The 18245-nt window shown below is 45.9% G+C and overlaps 1 protein-coding gene across 5 annotated transcripts in view; it reads right to left on the reverse strand.

Annotated features, from left to right (window-relative positions):
• The window catches only part of SLC11A2 (solute carrier family 11 member 2), a 70964-nt gene that overhangs the window by 16795 nt on the left and 35924 nt on the right, over nucleotides 1-18245 (reverse strand). For all 5 annotated transcript variants that reach the window (XM_083427578.1, XM_083427579.1, XM_083427581.1 and 2 more), the window contains 10 exons: nucleotides 17671-17777; nucleotides 13847-13917; nucleotides 12092-12159; nucleotides 10849-11004; nucleotides 9138-9296; nucleotides 8253-8336; nucleotides 6353-6472; nucleotides 5209-5358; nucleotides 4728-4801; nucleotides 2262-2415 (listed from right to left, as the gene is read on the reverse strand). In XM_083427578.1, coding sequence (XP_083283704.1) covers nucleotides 2262-2415; nucleotides 4728-4801; nucleotides 5209-5358; nucleotides 6353-6472; nucleotides 8253-8336; nucleotides 9138-9296; nucleotides 10849-11004; nucleotides 12092-12159; nucleotides 13847-13917; nucleotides 17671-17777 — 1143 coding nt within the window. The remainder of the gene's footprint in view (nucleotides 1-2261; nucleotides 2416-4727; nucleotides 4802-5208; nucleotides 5359-6352; nucleotides 6473-8252; nucleotides 8337-9137; nucleotides 9297-10848; nucleotides 11005-12091; nucleotides 12160-13846; nucleotides 13918-17670; nucleotides 17778-18245) is intronic.

Below are 18245 nucleotides of genomic sequence, written 5' to 3' on the forward strand. Positions count from 1 at the left end.
CAGATACAGTGAGTTACATACGCTTCAGGTTACATACTCCGTTAACCCAGAAATAGTGCTTCGGGTTAAGAACTTTGCTTCAGGATGAGAACAGAAATCGTGTAGCGGTGGCGTGGCAGGCCCCATTAGCTAAAGTGGTGCTTCAGGTTAAGAACAGTTTCAGGTTAAGAACGGAACTCCGGAATGAATTAAGTACTTAACCCAAGGTACCACTGTAGTTGTTTATTTCCTTGACATCTGATGGGAGGGCGTTCCACAGGGTGGGCGCCACCACCAAGAAGTCCCTCTGCCTGGTTCCTTGCAACTTCACTTCTCGCAATGAGGGAACCGCCAGAAGGCCCTCAGAGCTGGATCTCAGCGTCCGGGCTGAACGATGGAGGTGGAGACGCTCCTTCAGGTATACTGGGCCGAGGCCATTTAGAGCTTTAAAGGTCAGCACCAACACTTTGAACTGTGCATTTTCTAGGGATACAGCAAAACCTGTGCACAGAAACACACTTGGTGCATGCCAGGATTACCATCAAGGAGGGTCAGGCTAGCCTGCAACACGATTTTAATGCCTCAGGATCCATTCAGATATAAGGGAGAAAGTTAAAGTGTAGATTCTGAAATACCATGTTGGGAGCTAAACCAGCTCCTTGTCACCTGTGACCCCAGTGTCTGAGGCAGGAGACGAATCTCTTTCCTCCTTGCTAAACTGCAAACAGTGTCAATCTTTTCTATAAACCTTGTGGGAGCCATTTAGAACTGGGTTTAGTGCTATCTGCTATCTGGGTTTAGTGCTAGCTGACAGAATATGCCGAATTAAGATGGTTTATCAGAAAAAATAAGGAATAAATCAAAACAGGAATTTGTTTCAAAATGGGAGGTTTACAAAGAATATCTGAAAAATAAATATAGTAGTTTAAATTCTGTTGCAGCATTTGAGGAACTTAGTAATAGTTGCAAGGTGGATATAAGAAATTAGATTTATTAAGAATAAGTTTAATTATGAGAAAAGTGTGTATTGGCAATAAGTAATATGAATTTGAAATATGTTGGGTCTTTAGTGTTAAGATCAATAGATGTTTTATTGTTTGCTAAGAAAATTATGTGTATGGTTATTCTTGTGTGTAATTTGGTATTTGTGGTTTTTTTTCTTTTTCTTTTATCAATAAAAAACTTTATTTGAATAAAAAAGGAACTGGGTTTAGTGCTATCTGCATAGCCCCCCCCCTTCATTTGCATAGTCACATCCTGGGATTCAATAATGGGAGCTGGTTTTTAAAGAGAGACATTTGGGAAGGGGACACACACACAAGGTGGTTGTTTTGTTCTGGGAAGAACAACCGTTTCTGAAAATACACCCGCTGTTTTCGAAGTAAGTCAGTGAGAACGCTATCATGTAGCCTGAGGTACAAACTTCTAATTTACTGGGCAATCCATCTCATTTTCCCTAGATAAGGTTATTTTTAAGTGGGAAATGGTGCAGATACAGAAACTACGTACCTACGAGACCGCCTCTCCTGGTATGCCCCACGGAGAGCCTCAAGGTCCATAAATAACAACACCCTAGTGGTCCCAGGCCCTAAGGAAGTCAGATTAGCTTCAACCAGAGCCAGGGCCTTTTCAACTCTGGCTCCGGACTGGTGGAATGCTCTGTCTCATGAGACCAGGGCCCTGCAGGATCTGATTTCTTTCCGCAGGGCCTGTAAGACAGAGTTGTTCCGCCTGGCCTTTGGCTTGGAGCCAATTTGATTCCCTCCACCCCTCTCTTTCTTTTTTCTTTTCCTTTCTCCTCCTGCGATGAGGCTACATTTTAATATTTTAATGTTCCATTATTTTAATGTTGTATTTTACTTTTGTTTTTAAGTTGTAATCATTCATCTTGTTTTTATTATTGCTTGTAAGCCGCTCTGAGCCCGGCCTTGGCTGGGGAGGGCGGGGTATAAATAAAAAATTATTAATTATTATTATTATTAATTATTATGTGCTGGGATGGCGGAGGGAAGAACTCTGCATTAAGACACCTACAGTGAGGGGGGGAAAGTATTTGATCCCCTGCTAAATTTGCCCGTTTGCCCTCTGGCCGTTTCCCAGTGTGCTGGAATAGTATTGCCTGGCAAATGCCATAGATTTCAAAAAACCATCTCTGGACCAGGTGGGGGAAGAAAGTCATGCTTCCTAGTAAGATGCTGTTGTTGTTTTTCTTTTTGAAGACTTACAACAACAACAACAACAACAACAACAACAACAACGATGCAAACCCACTATTAACTTACCAAATATGCCACGAAGGCCAGGTAGACAATGCTGAGAAGTGAAGCAATCACATAATAGAGGGTTTGTCCCAGGCCAGTTACATACGACACCACAAAGTACATGTTGATGGCGCAGATGATAAGAATGAGAATTCCCCCAGCGATCTTCCAGGCCCTAAAAGTCAAATTAAGAAACGATTATTATAGCGGGAGGAGATGAATTGGGAATGACTTGTAGCTATGCGGAATGGTTGAGAAGAGCAACAGAATAGGCTTAATACTCAACCCCTCCCCCACCCAAAAAACGGCTCCCAAAAATAAAGTCATGTGACCACATTTACAGAAACCACCCAATGCCCTAGAAGCCTACAGGATGGGACTCTGCAGTAAGGGGCAGGGGAAACCGATGTGGAAGAGCAACCCAAGTGTGTTCCTGTGTATTGTAAATACATACAGGGTGAGTCTTTTAAAAGGGGCCCCGTGGAACATGTGTACTCTGTATCCACGGAACCTCTTTTAAAGGACTCACCCTGTGTGTGTGTGTATGTAAATATATATATGTTGTTATTGTTGTTTAGTCATGTCCGCCTCTTCGTGACCCCATGGACCAGAGCACGTCAGGCACTCCTGTCTTCCACTGCCTCCCGCAGTTTGATCAAACTCATGTTTGTAGCTTCGAGAACACTGTCCTCTGTCATCCCCTTCTCCTTGTGCCCTCCACCTTTCCCAACATCAGGGTCTTTTGCAGGGAGTCTTCTCTTCTCCTGAGGTGGCCAAAGTATTGGAGCCTCAGCTTCAGGATCTGTCCTTCCAGTGAGCACTCAGGGCTGATTTCCTTCAGAACAGATAGGTTTGATCTTCTTGCAGTCCATGGGACTCTCAGGAGTCTCCTCCAGCACCATAATTCAAAAGCGTCAATTCTTCAGCCATCAGTCTTCTTTATGGTCCAGCTCTCACTTCCATACATCACTACTGGGGAAACCATAGCTTTAACGGACCTTTAACGGACCTTTGTTGGCAAGGTGATGTCTCTGCTTTTTAAGCTGCTGTCTAGGTTTGTCATTGCTTTTCTCCCAAGAAGCAGGCGTCTTTTAATTTCGTGACTGCTGTCACCATCTGCAGTGATGAGGTATATATGTATATGTATATGTATATGTGTGTGTGTGTGTGTATAAAAGTATGTGTACACACACACACACAGACAAGTGATATTCTACTAAGTTTTACGGCAGTGTAAAAGATTCAGCAGCTGGCAAGTCACTGCATGTATTGCTTTTCAAGTATTTATGGCGACGTGCTGGAAGTTGATTTTTTTTTGTTAGCTGTGGCAGCAGTGGTTGCACACAGCAGCCTGGTGAAACACAGAGAAAGATGTTGCCCAGGAGAACAGCAAGCTAAAATGGACACATGGTCCTAGCATCCCACAGAAAAGCTGCGAAGCTACAGGTTCCACTGGTCATACTGAGTATAAAACACACTCCACTCAGCCTTCTTTATGGTCCAGCTCTCACTTCCATACATCACTACTGGGAAAACCATAGCTTGAACTATACGGACCTTTGTAGGCTTTAAGTAAAGGTAAAGGGACCCCTGACCATTAGTTCCAGTCATGACCGACTCTGGGGCTGCGGCGCTCATCTCGTTTTATTGGCTGAGGGAGCCGGCGTACAGCTTCCGGGTCATGTGGCCAGCATGACTAAGCTGCTTCTGGTGAACCAGAGCAGCGCACGGAAATGCCATTTACCTTCCCACTGGAGTGGTACCTATTTATCTACTTGCACTTGACATGCTTTCCAACTGCTAGGTTGGCAGGAGCAGGGACCGAGCAACAGGAGCTCACCCCGTCGTGGGGATTCGAACCGCCGACCTTCTGATCGGCAAGTCCTAGGCTCTGTGGGAGAGAAATACTGTGTGCATGCATGCACACGCACACAGTCCCATGCTCATGTGAAGAGTGTCACTTCATAGTAATAAAGTGAAGCCTCAACTTGCTGCGGAATTACATACAGGTGCTGAGATTTAAAGTGGCTTGCTCAAGGGCCAATAGCTCCCAGGTACAGTGGCACCTTGGTTTAAGAACAGCTTAGTTTTTGAACAGCTTGGATTAAGAACGCTGGTTTGTGAACTTTGCCTTGGAAGCAGAAAATGTTCCGCTTCCTCTTGAGTGTGTTCCATTTGTAAATTGAGTCCCCCGCTGCTATGGGAAAGCACGCTTTGGTTTAAGAACGGACTTCTGGAATGGATTAAATTCGTAAACCAAGGTACCACTGTACAGTCATACCTCGGGTTACAGACGCTTCAGGTTGCAGATGTGCCGAAACCTGCAAGTACCGGAATGGGTTACTTCAGTGTTTCGGCGGTCGCACATGCACAGAAGCGCTAAAGCACCAAATTGCAACCCGCGCATGCGCGGACATTATGCATCTCAGTTTTTACCCTTCTCAGGTCCCTCAAGGATGTGCTATGCATGCAGTCCTTCATACTTACAGGCCATTGGCGAAGTCATTCATCACAGGACGCAAACTGGTGAATGTGAGGACTGGAATTAATGCAAAAGGAAGCTGGAAAGGAAGAAAAAAAAGGGGGGAGGGAGATATTGCTCAAGAAGGTATCCTAAACTTGGGCTTCCAGCTCTGGATTTCCTCCTAGCTGGCCTTACAAAACTCACCCTCAAGTCTATGATATTTCCCTGGAGGGTGATGGCTTGTCCCCTTTAGCATACAAAATAACCTGCATTGCACAGGTCTGACTTTCCACGTAGAAAACAAATGGGCCTTAGACTGCTAAAGCAACACAGTATGTGCTGAGTTTCCTTTCATTAGACTGCTAGGTTTTATTATTTCAAATCCCTGCTTTTGAAAACCAGTGCGTCGAACCTGGATTCCGTCATCCCTCCCAAGCCTTTCCGAGGGCAAATTTCACTGCGGCCAGCAAATGTGCCCCCACAACTATTCTTCAGGACTCTCACCTGCAGGCTCATAAGAACGTTGAGGAAGTCGTTCATGCCGGTCAGGCTTTCCACATCTTGGAAAATGGCAACCAGGAGGGTGGGCGTGATGGCGATGGAGCGAGTCAAAACCACTCGAGCAAAGCGCGACCACTTCAGATTGAGGAACCCCTGAAACAAGCAATGGGGAGACAAATGACCTGAATAGCCAGCAGAGCTCAAATGTCATCAAACAACAGTTGGTAGGGTGGGATACGGGTACAAGGAAGACATTCTCAGGTTAACTAGCTAGTTTTCAGCTTAATGCTCAGAACCTTCACAAAGATATGCTCGCAACCTTCCAGTATTCTCTCACTTGATCATCGTTTACCTTTGTGTGTCTTTCATTTTCATAAACATCACTCCATGGTGATTTTTTTAAATAAAAAAATAATCCTCTTTATTTATATAATCATAAATGGAAAACCACGGGACGTGGGTGGCACTGTGGGTTAAACAACTGAGCCTCTTGGGCTTGCCGACGAGAAGGTCAGTGGTTCAAATCCCTGCAACGGGGTGAGCTTCCGTTGCTCGGTCCCAGCTCCTGCCAACCTAACAGTATGAAAGCATGCTAAAGTGCAAGTAGATAAATAGGTACCACTCCGGCGGGAAGGTAAACGGCATTTCTGTGCACTGCTCTGGTTTGCCAGAAGCGGCTTAGTCATGTTGGCCACATGACCCAGAATCTGTATGTATGACCCGGAATCTGTATGTAAGCTATACACCGGCTCCCTCGGCCAATAAAGCGAGATGAGGACAGCAACCCCAGAGTTGTCCAGGACTGGACCTAATGGTCAGGGGTCCCTTTACCTCTAAATGGAAAGCCATGCAAAGTCTGATTTTTTAAAAAAAGGTATTAAAAAATGCCATTAAGACAAGTTTTGTTGTTTGTTTTCTTAGTCCCAGCATCTGCTCTGAAGATGCTACACAGCAGCCTAGGTTATTGCACGCTGCTTTTCTTGCATATACCAGAATTGCTTGCATACACCAGAAAGCATACACCCACAGGTAACTGAACTGTTTAGACCAGGTTGCGACATCTCCATCATCTCATCCTCACTCAGGTAAGGAAAATGGTTCCTGGTTGACAAACGTAAGCCAACGTGGCCGAAGAGAGATGAAATACCTCCATGACAAATTGTCCAGAGTATGTTCCCGTCATTGTCGAACTCTGACCTGCAGCGAGAATCCCGATAGCCCAGATGTAGAGAGCAGCTGGGCCAAAAGAACAACCCAGAACAACACCCTAGAACAACAGAAGGATTCTTGTCAGTGATGTGTAAACGTAAAATTCTGAGGGGGGAGGGCAAATAAAGACTTACAATTTAGAGCTGCCAAGGCAGTGATCTAATGCAAGGGGGCCATTTTATTAAAACCGCTATTTAGATGAGGTTGGCCAATTTACTCAAACAGAATATGAACTTGAAGGTCAGGGCTACTGCACACATAGATTGATTTTCATAAATACACCAGTGCCAAATGACAGTTACGTTGTCAACTTTCCATTTCCCCAAGAGCAATGAGCTTGAACTACTGCTTTGGATGGGAGCAGAAATAAAAAAACCTCCCTGAGGTTGTTTGCAGAACATTAGACCATAGACAGGCAAACTAAGGCCCAAGGGCCGGATCCAGCCCAATCGTCTTCTAAATGTGGCCCGCAGACATTCCGGGAATCAGTGTGTTTTTACATGAGTAGAATGTGTCCTTTTATTTAAAATGCATCTCTGGGTTATTTGTGGGGCATAGGAATTCGTTCATTTCTGCCCCCCTCCAAAATATAGTCCGGCCCCCCACAAGGTCTGAGGGACAGTGGACCGGCCCCTTGCTGAAAAAGTTTGCTGGCCCCTGCACTAGAGCAATGAAGGGGAGACCCAAACTTGTCTAATATTTGCATCCTTCCCTGCTAAATCCAGAGGAAAAACAATGGCTGAAACATTGAAGTCAAAACTTTTGCAGGGTTTTTTGTTTTTTTTACAGACAACATATGGACTGTTGCCCTAATGCCTGATAAAGCATTGTCTCCAGTTTGAAGGGGGGTTGGTTTTTTTGGGGGGGTGTCAGCATGTACTCCACCAGGTTCCCCAAGATCTTTGATAGCTCCTCTTTAACATCCTTCTGGAAGCCTGTTAAACCTTCCTTTTTTAAGGCAAATTTGTTCACTGTCCTCAAAACAACATTTTACAACTTTGTATATTAGCGTTTTTCAGAGGTAGGTTATGATGGTTTTTAATTTGGACTATGGTGGTTTTTAATTTGATGCGGGTGGCGCTGTGGTCTAAACCACTGAGCCTAGGGCTTGCCGATCAGAAGGTCGGCGGTTCGGATCCCCGCGACGGGGTGAGCTTCCGTTGCTCGGTCCCTGCTCCTGCCAACCTAGCAGTTTGAAAGCACATCAAAGTGCAAGTAGATAAATAGGTACCGCTCCGGCGGGAAGTGCGCTGCTCTGGTTTTGCCAGAAGCGGCTTAGTCATGCTGACCACATGACCCGGAAGCTGTACACTGACTCCCTCAGCCAGTAAAGCGAGATGAGCGCTGCAACCCCAGAGTTGTCTGCGACTGGACCTAACGGTCAGGGGTCCTTTACCTTTTAAATTGGGACTTTTAGCCAGCATTCTTACAGAGCCGTGTTTATCACTGCTCTTTTTAAACGTGATAATAGAAGGAGACAAAAGAGAATGTAGACACTGTACAAGCTAAATGTTAGAGTGTTCTGCTATTCCAATGGGACCTCCTGCACCCCTGAAAATCTGCTCCAGGGGGTGTCTCTGGAAGATTTGAAATGTGTGCTGGGGGGGGGGCAAGGGGGAGGAGGACGGAAAGTCCCAGTGTTCAAGTGGAAGTCTGCTTGCATAACATTAGATTCAACCTTTCCTTGGCTACACACAAGATTCTTCATGAATTTTAAATGTAGTCAACTTTGTTTGGGGGAGCAAGGGCTGAAACGATCAAATATGGTTCTGAGCCAAGCCCAATATTCCTTTGCTGCCTCAAGAAAAATGCATATTGCCGTTCAAAGACCTACTTACCCCTTTATAGATATCAACATCCAGGGTCCCATTTGATTGAAACAACGAAGGTGGAGCAAAGGTTTTATTTGCACACATTTCTTGCTGTAAAGACAAATTTTGACATGTTTCAAAAGCTACGTTTTCACAAAGTCGATCCAAGTATGAGGAAAGGAACATATTGCTGGGATATGAAATGATATGATATGATATGATATGATATATGATATGATGTAATGTAACATAACATAACATAACATAACATAACATAACATAATAATATAAATATAAATATAAATATAAATATAAATATAAATGCTTGGAGATTCCATCAGGATGTAGCAGGAGAAATGGGATGTAATAAAATAATAATAAAATAATAATAATAATAATAATAATAATAATAATAATAATAATAATAATAATAATTTATACCCTCCCCTCCCTGGCCAAGGCCGGGCTCAGGGCGGCTAACACCAAATATATAATACATAAAAAACACAAAATCAAACAATTGATTAAAACACAGCTGAAAATCAGAATAAAATTAAGTGACCAACCCACGAATCACAGCTATGAAGGTAGAAATATTAAATATTTGCCAGGCACGGTCAACCGTGCTGGACCCATATGTATGGTCACTCTATTGATTCTTTCTCCCTTCTTTTCCCTCCAATCACATTTGCTTTTGTGTGATCCTCTTTCAGGGCGGGGCCTGCCTTATTACTGATCTTCACAAGCCACTCAAAGGACGCTTTTTGACAGACGAGTACGAAATAAATTCTTCAAATATTGGTTTATTTTGGGTCACGCCAAGTTACTGGTATATATCCTGTTCCCTTCTGGGAAAGCCTTAAAATTATGGAAGAAAGTGTATCAGAATAGAAACAGAGAATAGGGACTCACCAAGTCTTTGTTTGTCTTTCCGAAGAAGGCTTGGGCAAAGACCGAAACGACAAAGACATTTATAATGAAGGAGATGAAGAGGGCAATGCAGGATTCTATGAAGAAATATTTGTTGGCCTCACTGACCTCCTTCTTGTTGGCCCGATTCACCTGTCGAGACTGGACGGAAAGAGAATAGGTTAGCACAGCCTGCAAGAAGAGGTTTATTCAAGGCCGTGTCCAAGCCAACAGGTGGCATCCTCTGCGAATCCTGAATATTCACCCATCTTTTGAAGGTCAATAGTTAGGTGGGCTAGGCTGTGTACATAGGGTCTCACAGATACATGCTGTACGATAATGCACCTGTGACTACCCCAGCCTTTGGGAATTTCCACCTTGGCCTACCCAAGGGAATTTCCACCTTGGCCTACCCAACATACCGTATTTTTCGCTCCATAAGACACACTTTTTCCCTCCTAAAAAGTAAGGGGAAATGTGTGTGCGTCTTATGGAGTGAATGCAGAGGGGAGGCAGGCAGGAAAAGCCCCGCGTGGCTCTTGCGGGCTTTTCCCTAGGAAAAGCTAGTGGATAGCTTCCTGAAGCCTGGAGAGCGAGAGGGATGAGTGCGCACCGACCCCCCTCGCTCTCCAGGCTTCAGCGAAAGCCTGCATTCGCCCCATAGGACACACATTTCCCCTTCATTTTTGCAGGGGGAAAAGTGCATCCTATAGGGCGAAAAATACGGTATTTTAGCACAGCGAGCAGTATAGCAAAGGCAGCCATTTTAACTACACCACAGGATTGATTTCCCAGTGTGTGTGTGTGTGTACACAGAGGGGTGAGACAGAAGCAACAGTGGTGCCACTGTGTGACAGAACAGGCAGCTGCTTCAGAAGCCAAGTGTGCGAAGGTTCACAAGTGTGACTTCGTTGTGTGGCATTCGCGAGTGTATAGTTATTTGATTTTCCCTCCCAATGAATCCGGGAAACCTCCCCCCCCCCCTTTTTTTTTTTTGAAGCTGAGTAGCAACAGGGAATCAATAGTGGGGATGTTGAGGCAAAAGACCCTGGGCCCAAGCACGCATGCATATTGTATAAAGGTGCAAAGCCCTTCTTTTGCACCCTGTGAAACTTAAATGTGCAGAGTTTTTGAAAAACTGGGCAACAGCGTGCCACCCGCCCGTGACTCCTGAGCCTTCCCCGATCTCCTGCCGCCTTCCTCCTTTGTTTGACTGATCGGGGGAGGCTCGGGAGTCATGGGTGGGTGGCTGTTGCCCATTTTTTTAAAAAAACTACACATTTATATTTCACAGGGTGCAAAAGAAGGGCTTTGCCGCTTGCCTGGCAAAGAAACCATGTGCTTTGCACCCCTCCTGGGCAGCACCCGCCTGCCCATGACTCCCTAGCCTCCCCCAATCTGTCAAAACAAAGGGGGCAGGAGATCTGCACTGCTGGACATCCCTGGTTCCCCTTTGGCAGTGGCGGCGGCAGCGAACAGCTCCTGAAGCCAGCCAGAGCCAACTGCGCTACCAGGCTGGCTCTGGGCTGCTGAGGCTGCCACTGCCACGTTTCCCAGGGAAAGATTTGCAAATCGGGGGACATTCTGGGGACGGAATTTGTCCTGGGACAGATTTGCAAATCCGGGGACTGTCTCCGGGAATGTCTGGTAACCCTATTGTGAGCGGAAAGACTGAAGTGAAAATCGGCAAAAAAGAACCATGTCCCAAACTTACCTTGACCAGCGCAGAATGCAAGTACATGTTGTGTGGCATGATGACAGCACCCACGATCCCGACGGCTTGCTCCAGCTGAGGGATGCCACAGCCTTCACAGTAGGGCATGAACATCCCTTTCAGCAACTGGCCCTGGTCTGGTCCCACCCTAAAATACTGTAGGGACAGAGGATGGCCATTAGACAGCTGGAATCGCAAGCAGCCTTGGGCAAGACACAGGTGTCTACTTTTAGACCAATATAGCAATGCCCTCACGAGGTACTGTATTTTTCGCCCTATAGGACGCACCATCCCATAAGGCGCACCTAGTTTTTTTTGGGGGGGGGGGAAATAAAGGGGGGGAAATTATTTCCCCCCCAGGCCCGAGCTTCCCCCAACCCCAGCCCCCAGAACAGGCAACTCTCCGCAAGCCGTGGGAGCCCAGCACCGGGCTCCTGCACTTTGCGGAGAGCTGCGCGAAGCCTGGAGAGTGAGAGGGGTCGGTGCGCACCGACCCCTCCCGCTCTCCAGGCTAAGCCTGCATTTGCCCCATAGGACGCCCACACATTTCCCCTTCATTTTTGGAGGGGAAAAAGTGCGTCCTATAGGGCGAAAAATATGGTACGTTCCCCTCCTCATACAGTGCAGGCTTCCACAGACATTTACTGAACTACAACTCCCACTAACCCTGACCAACGGCCATGCTTGCCAGGGCTGATGGGAGCTGCAGTCCAAAACACCTGGAGGGCACTGGGTCGGGAAGACCAAGGCAGCAAATCTCTCTTTTCAGCCCACTCTTACATGGCTATATTGATACAGAGCTTCGGTTGCAATCAATCTATTCATCTGTACCCTTGGTGTGTAAGAGATTTTGCTGACTGCACAGCTGCTGTTTTGTTTTCATATCTGGCTCTGATGAGAAGTTCTAACAATACTTTATTGCTAAGATTTTATATTGTTAGCCACCCTGTGCTTCCATTGAGAGGATGGAGGGGATATAAGCATGATAAAATAAAAATAAATATGAAGGAAGGTGTGGATGCATCACCACCACAAAGCTGCAAATTTCACCCCTGTGGGAAATCACAAGCTCATCCCAAACAATATGAAGACCACTTCTATGGCCAGCCAAACTATGTACCAACACTTACGTGAAACCACTAGGAGGGGTTACATAGAATCATCTAGTTCAACATGTTTTGTTACATCCTAAATGGGAGAAGTCTCTAATGCAAAAACCCCACATATTAAAAAGCAATGTTACCTCATATCCAAATGTAATGGCCATAATGGTAATCAGGAACCCGAAAAAAGCTTCCAGTTTTCTCAAGCCTGAAAAAGACACAGATGCACCTTTTAAGAGATGCTTTGGGAGCCGAAAGTCCTTTTGTACGGTCCAGAATAGGGAAAGCATTTCCTCAGTGCCTCACCTCATCACACTGGGCATCAGGTCAAGCAGCACCGTGCGCATTTACACAAAGCACAAGTTGCTCTCCCGGGGTGGCATTCAACAAAGTAACATGCATGCCTTGAATGTCCAGCACAGTGTGAGGCCCTTCCATTGCGCAAAGAGGAAATCCTTGCACTGATGGAACAAGCGACTTAAGCGGTGCATTGAATACAACTGTTAGGATGCAACTAGATCAGCAGTCAAAATATATTTTCAGTCTTGTTCCAGCACCCAGGACAAATATATTATTTTGCTAGAACAGAAGAACAGCCGTACTATAGGGACAGAGTGGTTCGCAATTGAAGCATGCCCACACACGAACGGGTACTTTAATTCAGGAGAGAGTGGGGTGGACAGTCTTCAAATCATTTTAAAGAAGCAAAAGAGTCCATCGAGTGGTCTGGCACTGGGGGAAGAAGAGGAGAACCATGCTGGCGTTTCATTTCTAAAGACCCATATGTGCCCCCCTGCGCTTCAGAGGTGCAACGGAAACATATTCCAATTCTAGCATGGGCAAACGCTCCCCTTAAGTTTGAAAAAAAAATTTGAAAAACAAGTTTGAAAAAAGAAAAAGAAAATAATAATAATAATAATTTATTTATACCCCACCCATCTGGCCACTCTGGGCGGCTTCCAACAAAATACTAAAATACAATAACCTATTAAACATTAAAAGCTTCCCTAAACAGGCTGCCTTCAGATGTCTTCTAAAAGTTTGGTAGTTATTTTTCTCTTTGACATCTGGTGGGAGGGCGTTCCACAAGGCGGATGCCACTACCAAGAAGGCCCTCTGCCTGGTTCCCCATAACTTGGCTTCTCGCAGTGAGGGAACCGCCAGAAGGCCCTCGGCGCTGGGAACTGTGGAGAAGCTCCTTCAGGTATACTGGACCGAGGCCGTTAAGGGCTTTAAAGGTCAGCACCAACACTTTGAATTGTGCTCGGAAACGTACTGGGAGCCAGTGTAGGTCTTTCAAGACCGGTGTTATATGGTCTCGGCAGCCGCCCCCAGTCACCAGTCTAGCTGCCACATTCTGGATTAGTTGTAGTTTCTGGGTCACCTTCAAAGGTAGCCCCACATGGAGGAGGAAAACAAGAAAAAAAATATTCTGAATCTCAGAAGCCAGTGATCCCTCTTGCTGTCCTGGCTTCTGGGATAGCTGCGCAGCCTGCATTCGCTCCATAAGACGTACACACATTTCCCCTTAATTTTTAGGAGGGAAAAAGTGAGTCTTATAGAGCAAAAAATAGGGTAATCATTTTGAATCAGTAGCCATTTCCCATGCAAGACATCATGCCGCTGGAATCCACAGCTTTTGCAAAGTGGATTGCGAGACTTCACCTACAATCTGGAGAGCCATAGGAGCTCTAATCCTCATTCCCAGCAGGGCCTCCAATGTGGAGTCTGTCTTTGCAAAGCAAGTCGCAGGCAAAAGCCCTTTTCCAGGATTTCGCAAGCGTGCCCCAATGAATAGCAGGGCCTACTCAGAGTTGATTGCGCAAGTCCTCTTGCTCCACTCATCAGATTACTAAGGACAGGAGGAGGAGCGCTTATATAAGAAAGGAGCTTACCGTACTTGTCCAGGAAAAGAAACATAAAGGTGTCAGCAATTGTGATGAGAACTCCGCCCCACAAAGGGATTCTGCAGGAAGACAAAACAGGCGGCGGAGGTTTCAGGGTGTTTTAAGTTCATCGGCTGAAAACCAAGTGGGTCCAATCCCCCTTTACGTTGTGATAGGAATTTCATGGTATTAGATAGATGGTAATGTTCATAACTGCACACGCATAGATCAACACAGGAAGACCAACCTGGAACCATTTTGATTCTTAAACTGACCAAATCCTTTTCTCTGCAAGGTTAAACTGGAAAAGCCTCCCCATTGTCTCTTTCCTCACAAGATATGTCTGTTTGAATAAGGTGTGAGCCTGTGACCTGGCCCAGGAAATAAGTATTTTAGCACTACAAAAGAATGGCCAGGCACCCCAGGCAAATCCAATCAAGTAACTTGCCAGACAGGATATAAACTGTGAGAGGAGAAAAACAACATTTAAATTCCTGTGATGTATGCATGTATCTGAGGGGAGGTCTTAGGTTACACCCCTTCTGTGATGTAGGCATAATGTTTCTGGGGGTGGTCCTGATCTACAGAATGGGATTTTCAAAAGTCTTTATAAGCTCTGGCACAGCAATTTTGGGGGTCCTCTTCCTGTCCTGCGTGTGAGGGGAGCACCCTGTTGCAACAGATCAATAAAGATCAAGCTTACTAGCTGCTTTGCTGCTCAATATTCTCTGGTTGGCCTCTGTTATTTCCTCCTACCAATAGGGAACCTATGTAAGGACTTTATATGGGCTCTTGGATACCCCATAAGGGAAAAGGGCATATTTTTATTTACAACAACGTTCACAGTCTGTTTAAAAATGTTGGGAAAGGTGGACCAAATACTTGCCTATTGAGAGGCAAAGAACCTGGGAAGCCTCATTCAACCGCGGAAGGGGAGGGAATCAGATAAGAGCAAGTCACAGGAACGCTAAGCATGTTTGTTGAAAGTTTATGGGGTGAAACGCTGCGTTCTCCCAGTGATGAAAAAAAAAAGGGCAACTTAGCAGCAGCCTGGTTGCTACAACTGGCTATGCCCAGCTGAGCTCTGAACCCTGCGTGCATTTTAGAAAACCAGCTGCCCTTTCAGGAAGGGAAAAAGAGCGGGGACAGGATGACAGTGCCATGCCTTTCGAACAAGGGTCATATCTTCCCTCCACAGTAGCCATCGTTTTTAAAAAAGCAATTAAACATTCCCTAGCAATTCTTAACAATGACACGAAAATTCAGTGTTAAGAAGTACAGTGGTGCCCCGCAAGACGAATGCCTTGCAAGACGGAAAACCCGCTAGACGAAAGGGTTTTCCGTTTTGGAGGTGCTTCGCAGAACGAATTTCCTATGGGCTTGCTTCGCAAGACGAAAATGTCTTGCGAGTCTTGAGGGGTTTTTTCGCTCCCCACCCCCTTTTTCTAAAGCACTAAGCTGCTAATAGCCTTTTAGCAGCTAATCCCTTAAGCCTTTAATAGCCGCTAAACCGCTAATAGCGCTAATCCGCTAATAGGGTTGCTTCGCAAGACGAAAAAACCGCTAGACGAAGAGACTCGCGGAACGGATTCTTTTCGTCTTGCGAGGCACCACTGTATTCAGAAAGGAACTGGAAGAAATACGGCAACTATCAGAATGCTGTGGTAGCCCTGCCTTATACAGAGTCAGACCAATCTGTCCCTGTAGCTCAGTATTGTCCACACTGGCTGGCAGAAGCTGCTCGGGGTTTCAGGCAGGGGACATTCCCAGGCCCAGGGATTGAACCTGCGACCGTCGGTATGGAAAGTCTTTGCTCTACCCACTGACCTCTGGTGCTTTCTTCAGATGCCATTGTACAAAATAAGGGGAACGCAGTTCCATTTAATTTACAGCCACTGCATCCTGCTCTTCAGGATATAGGCTTGCAGAACAACGGAAGAATATAAACAATAAGACATTTAGAACACAGTATACAGTTGTAACTTTTTCTTTTTCTTTTTGAGAGGTGTCAACTAGCAAAGAAAAGGGCTCAGAAAAAAGGTAAATATTATCACGTTTGAACATTCCTACAGGGGAAAGGTTTGAGATTTATTCATTTTTCAGTTTGCCAGTGGTGATTTGTCACATAAAGACTAGAAATCATTAAGGTAAAACACATAATAGATTATAAACATGTTCTCGTAACAGACGGTATGGTGTCAAAATACCCCTTATGTGGGACTGTGCAGTGCTAGGTTTCCCAGCAGACAAGGGCTCTGTTGGCAATGGAATTCCCAGTCTGGGGTACTGAATTCCTTTGCCTGGGGAATTCCTGGCCTTGCTGAGCAATCCTGATGCCTCGCTCAGCTTGCCAGAGTACAGCTTTGCTCCGTTACTGTTGGCAAATAAAGGCTTGTTTATTTTTCAAAAGCTCTGCCAAAAAACCTGAGCGGATCTCATTTCTAACTGCCCATATCCGTGTATTTACTTACTCAATGTTTAAAATAAAATTCGGAGGGCAAAGCAGTGGTGAAGCGGGAGGGTGAGGGTTTGCAGCAGGGGTGGGGAACCTGGGGGTATCGAGAACTGGTTGGATCCCCATTCCCATCAGCCCCGGCCAAGTTGGCTAGTGGTTAGGGATGATGGGAGCTGTAGTCCAGCAACATCTGGAGGGCCAAAGATTCCCTAAGGTAAAGGTAAAGGGACCCCTGACCATTAGGTCCAGTCGTGGCCGACTCTGGGGTTGCGGCGCTCATCTCGCTTTATTGGCCGAGGGAGCCGGCGTACAGCTTCCGGGTCATGCGGCCAGCATGACTAAGCCGCTTCTGGCGAACCAGAGCAGCGCACGGAAACGCCGTTTACCTTCCCGCTGGAGTGGTACCTATTTATCTACTTGCACTTTGACGCGCTTTCGAACTGCTAGGTTGGCAGGAGCAGGGACCGAGCAACGGGAGCTCACCCCGTTGCGGGGAATCGAACTGCCGACCTTCTGATCGGCAAGTCCTAGGCTCTGTGGTTTAACCCACAGCGCCACCCGCATCCCTAAAGATTCCCTACCCCTGGTTTATTCTAAGTAAGGGGGGTGCATTATGGGAGGGCTGGTGGCAGCAAAGAGGAGACAGCATATGGGAGAAATGGCTTGGCACTACCAGAGCCTCTCTCCTGCAGAAATCAGTGAGCTGAACTGCAAAGGTTTAGAAATGTTGTGTGGACATAGCCGGTCAAGGACTAAGCTGGTTCAATAATGCATTTGTGGAATCCTATGCTTGAATGTTCTCCAGGATCCAAGAAAAAGACACATCCCCAAACCATTTGCACCATCCCCGAATAAGGAAAACGAGGAAGTTAGGATGAATGGTTCTAGCCTTGGTTTCTCAGTGATGTAATCCTGCAGCCCAGCTGGTGCCAAACATATTGCTCGGCTTTCCTTTGGACCACATCAGTGAGACCAAGAGGGGGGTCTTGTTGTCTATGCAGCCCAGGACCTCCATACACACAGCCCAAGCTTGCACCGCAGAGAGGAGCTGCTAATGCAGTGGTTTGACTTCACCCTTCGAGGCGCACTCCATTGTCTCTCAAGACAGACGGGTGCCAACAACCAGGTTTCTACATGAAGGGAGTTTCTTTTTCATAAGGAGGTACATTCAAGCATCTGGACTTTCCCAACTGCATTCTGAAATTTTGACAGTCCTAGCAGGGCTGTGCCATGTTCATTACTTTTCCATATATCGACCAGCCATCAGAAGTTCCACTTTACACACAGGGCACTGCAAGGAAACAAGCCATGTTTTCCCTCGTTCAGAATACAAACTGGTGACACCACTCCAGAAGCAGAGGACAAAAAGGCAACTTACATCCCAACAGACAGGAGGTGAATGGCGATGGCTGAGCCGATGACTTCTTGCATATCTGAGCCAACAATGGCCAGCTCCACCATCAACCACAAGATAATCCGAGGGACCTAAGGTGCAATCAAGATTTTTGTTTTATACACACACAAAATGTGAAAGAAGCAAATGAGGAAAACAAGGATACACACCCCAATTTTTTTAAAAAAAACACAAACACAACTTCCATTGTTAGTTTGTTAATATGAACAAGCTTCTTACTATGAGATATCCTAATGGTACACAAACAACCATATTTCCGCAAGCAATTAGTGACTTTCTTCCTCACCAAATCTTAACCCCTTTTCTCTCCAAATACACTGCTTTTTGCCCATCAATCTCATGTGTCCCAGGGCTCTGCCCTAGAACATCAGCCACCTTGCTGAAAGAAAGCAAGCAGCTCTGGGTCTGTCTGGATGGAAGACTGTCTGGGAACCACAAGCATCCCACCTTGAATTCCATGATGATGATGATGATGATGATGATGATGATAATTTTATTATTTGTGCCCCAACCTTCTGATTGGGTTGATGGCAGAAAGG

The sequence above is a fragment of the Podarcis tiliguerta genome, assembly GCF_965153285.1.
Source record: "Podarcis tiliguerta genome assembly, chromosome: 2".
In the NCBI taxonomy this organism is placed as follows: Eukaryota; Metazoa; Chordata; class Lepidosauria; order Squamata; family Lacertidae; genus Podarcis; species Podarcis tiliguerta.